At 38.8% G+C, this 4816-nt stretch overlaps 1 protein-coding gene across 1 annotated transcript; it reads left to right on the top strand.

Annotated features, from left to right (window-relative positions):
* LOC147576892 (olfactory receptor 8G3-like) lies at positions 1 to 936 on the top strand. Its single transcript, XM_086676380.1, has one exon. The coding sequence runs from the start codon at positions 1 to 3 to the stop codon at positions 934 to 936; it is 936 nt and encodes a 311-aa protein (XP_086532506.1).
* Positions 937 to 4816: the final 3880 nt, after the last annotated feature.

Genomic DNA, 4816 nt, shown 5'->3' with positions numbered 1-4816 from the left:
ATGGACCCTGGAAATAATTCCACAGGAACTGAGTTCATCCTCGCTGGGCTAACAGAGAAACCAGAACTTCAGCTGCCTCTTCTCATTCTCTTCCTAGGAGTCTATGTGGTCACGGTGGTGGGGAACCTGGCCATGATCACACTGATAGGGCTCAGTGCTCACCTGCACACCCCCATGTACTATTTCCTCAGCAATTTGTCCTTCATTGATCTCTGTCATTCCACTGTCATTACCCCCAAAATGCTGGCGAACTTTGTGACTGAGAAGAACATAATTTCCTACTCAGCATGCATGACTCAGCTCTATTTCTTCCTTGTTTTTGCTATCTCAGAGTGTCACATGTTAGCTGCAATGGCTTATGACCGCTATGCTGCCATCTGCAACCCCTTGCTTTACAATGTCGTCATGTCTTCACACATCTGCTTCCGGCTCACAGTGGGAGTTTATATTTTGGGCATCGTTGGATCTACAATCCATACGCTGTTTATGATGAGGCTCCTTTTCTGCCAGAGCAATGTGATTAACCATTATTTCTGTGATCTCTTTCCACTCCTGGAGATATCCTGTTCCAGCATCTTCATCAATGAATTATTGGTCCTAGTCTTGAGTGCATTTAACATTCTGACTCCTGCCTTCACCATCCTTGCCTCCTACATCTTCATCATTGCCAGCATCCTCCGCATCCGCTCCACCGAGGGCAGGTGCAAAGCCTTCAGGACCTGCAGCTCCCACATCTCCGCTGTTGCCGTTTTCTTTGGATCCGCTGCGTTCATGTACCTGCAGCCATCATCTGTGAGCTCCCTGGACCAAGGAAAAGTGTCTTCTGTGTTTTATACCACCGTTGTGCCTATGCTGAACCCCCTGATCTATAGTCTGCGGAATAAGGATGTCAAATATGCCCTGAAGAAAATTCTGGGCAGTAGAAAATGTTCATGAATAGAATCAATATCATAATGTCCTATCAGAAGCAGGTCTTTCAGATTTGCTGAGATATGTAATGTGTTAGGTTTATTGTACACATTTTTAGAAATCCAATGACACTTCCCCAAAGAACACAATTCCTAAATTCCCCTCCAGGCCACTCCTTTGAACCTTATTACAGTGATTATGTGTGGAGAAATACAAAGAATAAAGTCAAAGACTCTGGAGTATGAAAGTAGCCTTAGTTTTATTTTAATTATAATACACACAACAATAAGAACAACAATGACAATGAAGATTTTGAAGATAATAGCAATATGTATATTATTAAGATTTTATAAAATATCAAGCAATATGCTGAACACTTTAAATGGACAACTTTGTTTACAGCACTTACTTACGAAATATTTAGTTTTCCCTGAGGACAAACCCTAGTATTATTCCCCTTTCAAAGATGAAATAGAACCTTATTTAGTTTGAGTAAATGCCCTATGTCCCAAACATAATAAGTTATTAATCTTAGACAGTTTGGCTCCAGGACCCATGATTTTACTTAAACGGTACTTTGGCCTCAAGTAACTGTAGACAGGTCTAAGACATCCTAGAAATTTCCTTGTACACAAACAGCTTCCCTAGTTCCTTATATGACAGTGCTGCTTTCCTATACATATCTTCAATCCTATTTTCACTTTTATTTCATTTGATATAATCAGAATCTTTCAAACCTGTGCCGATCAAAGCAAAATATTGGAGACTCCTTATAGAGTCCCATTACAGAAAGTAAAGTTATTATTCTTGATAGCAATAATTTGTATAGTAGCTCAACCAACACTGTGCTGTCTTTATGCCAGTGACCATGCAGCTATTTATGAAGTAACTGCTACAAAAGCTAAAAATCATGCTAAGTTGTATCATTTTCATGTGGTTATGCTCTTTCCCCCATAATTTACAAACAATTACTATGTCATGTCAATTTTATCTTTAAAACATGTTTCCCTTCATATTTTGATTTTCTGCTTCTGGACATTTAAAATCTTGTAACTGTGGATTTGTTTGATAATTCTGAATATTCAACTGTTTTCTCTCTCTTCTCAGTTCAAACCTGCCACCTCATCATTGTCAGATCAATGTTCCTAGGAGAGTGTGCTGTTTTATTCACCTGATATGAAAGTTGCAGTGTTTGCATAGTTTCCAAAGACAGAAAGACCTCATATTTTTATTTGACTTAATTTTCATCGGTCCAAAAATGGATAAGAAAAATGGTTACAATTGCAACTCTTAGGTGTGATTCCTAGTCCAATGCTCTGTCCAACAGACACAAAAACACTCACACAGGACAAACAAAAAGAGACCTGGTGGGTAGACCCTTGAATTACTGGGGCTTAAGTTCTTATATGAAATGCAGACTCAGTGAAGGGTAATGGTAACATCAAGAAAGAGGAAGAAAGCATCTGCAGACCCAGAAAATCATGTCATATTTTGAGTAATATGGAAAAGCTACAAAAGAGAAAAGTAGACAGAGGACAGTTCATGAATCACCTCTGGATCACTGTCAGACATCACTCATTTTAGTGAAGGGAGATGCTGAATTTTTTTTAGGCAGGGGAGTGAAAAAAGTAGTTTTACATGTTAGTGGCATCACACTTATGCTGGTTGGAAGATAATGGAAAGACAACAAGGCTGAATCAAGACCGGTCAGCAGCCATTTGATTGTTCTAAGCAGGACACTTCATGCAGTGACAGTGGAGCCAGAAAGGAAGGAGAGTGTCAAGGGATTTTTGAAAAGTGGATTATCAGACATGGCTGAACCGAGGTGAGTTGAAGGTACAGGAAAGTGTTGAGGATGGATGCAAATTTCTAGTTTGGATTACTAAATAGGATGGTGAAAGACAAATATATGATTTCACTCATATGCGGAATTTAAGAAACACAACAGATGAATATAGGGGACGGGAGGGAAAGATAAAAAAAAAAACGGAGAAGGAGGCAAATCATAAGAGACTTCTTCAAAACAGAGAAGAAACTGGGGATTGCTAGAGGGTAGGTAGGGGGGAATGGGCTAAATGGGTGATGGGCATTAAGGAGGGCATTTCTTGGGATGAGCACTGGGTGTTGTAAGTGATGAACCACTGGGTTCTACTCCTGAAACCAATACGACACTCTATGTTAACTAACTTGAAAAAAATAAAATAAAATAATAAAATAAAATAAAATAAAATAATGAATGAATGAATAAATAAATGAAGGACAATGATGGTAGAACTCTCAAGATGGGGCTCTAGGTAACATTTCACAGCAAAGCAATTGGGTTACATAAGTCTGTAAAATTCAACTCTCCCTCTCTATTTCTCTCTGTCAGTTTTTCTATCTATGTATATGTAAAAATGGACACACGCACACACACATATTTTTAAATTTCCGGAATCACTACATATATCCTGACAGAATGGAAACCGTGGCTTTGCGAATTTCAGTACCTTTCATTATTGTATAATCTTTTATGGAAATGGTTCTTTAAACCCTTCCCACTCCTATCTTCACCTCCAACTCTCTTCCCACTTCGTTAACTCAGCACACTGAGGAAACAGGCAGCTCTAGTCTGCTCACCTGTAGAGTGGCATTCCAGACATATAGTTTCTTCTAAAAATGTCCCAGAATCCTGTGGCCACCGCTATTCCAAAGCTAAAAGAAGCTTTGGGATGTGTGGGAATGTAAAACCTTGCTTGAAACTGAAAGAATCATAGTGAAAGGGATTCAAAACAAGAGATCCTCTGATGCCCGTTCCTGAGGTTGCTCCACAGACCAGCAGCACGGGCAAAAGCTGAGCATATGTTAAAACGCAGTATCTCAAGCCCTACACTGGCCTTATTAAATCAAGAATCTGCTTTTGAACGACAAGATTCCCTCGTTATACCTGCGCACATTAAAGTTTAGGGGTTTTAAAAAATATTATCATCAGACCACAGATACTAAGATTTTGATTTAATTGATACGGGGTACAATCTAGATACAGAGATTTTTAAAAACACCCTTGATTATTTTAAATGTGCCTCCATAAGTGAGAAACACTAATATAACCCAAAACCAATGTAAAATTGAACTCCTTTGAAGAGAATTGAACTTAATGCATTTAATGCTATTTTATAAGAGCTCCCCTGATATGAGTGTCCAATTTACCTTAAATCATACTGCACTCAATGTGCTTCCAATTATCCCAGCTTAGGGGGAAAAAAGCAAAAATATGTAAGGAAGAGGAATTAATATGGAACACTGGTGGCTATAATAAAATATTTTCTTTAAATATACAATTTAGCAAGTGGAACTATTTTCAGTGAGGACCTCAAGAAAAGCAAACATTACACGAGAATTCTGAACTCTTACCCTGTAACCCTATCCAATTATGTATAGATCTGACTTTGAATCAAGTAAGTATATTACCTACTTATGCATAAAATAAACATATTTTATAAAAGAAAAATGGTTCAATTAATTATTTAAAAATTCTGGCCCTATTGGGGCACGTGGGTGGCTCAGTTGGTTAAGTGTCTAACTTCACTCAGGTCATGATCTCACAGCTCGTGAGTTTGAGCCCCAACTGGGCTTCGTGCTGCTGGTAAGGAGCCTGCTTGGGATTCTCGCTCTCTCCTCCCTCTCTGCCCCTTCTCGACTTGTGCTTTCTCTCTCTCTCAAAATAGATAAATCAACTTAAAAAAAATTCTGGCCCTATTAAAAGAAAGATACCCTGTCAGGATGTGCCCTGATCCTCTTAAACCTGCTATTCACTGTATGGACTGTGAACCAAACCCACTGGCTAGGAGCTTGTAAGAAATGCGGAATCTCAAACCCCATTCAGACCTGCTGGACCAGAACCTGCATTAAAAAAAAAAAATTCAGG

Source organism: Puma concolor, chromosome D1, assembly GCF_028749965.1.
Source record: "Puma concolor isolate L17-30 chromosome D1, mPumCon1.1.hap2, whole genome shotgun sequence".
In the NCBI taxonomy this organism is placed as follows: domain Eukaryota; kingdom Metazoa; phylum Chordata; class Mammalia; order Carnivora; family Felidae; genus Puma; species Puma concolor.
The sequence above is the reverse complement of the archived record's forward strand: the minus strand, read 5'-3'. Positions and strand labels throughout refer to the sequence as shown.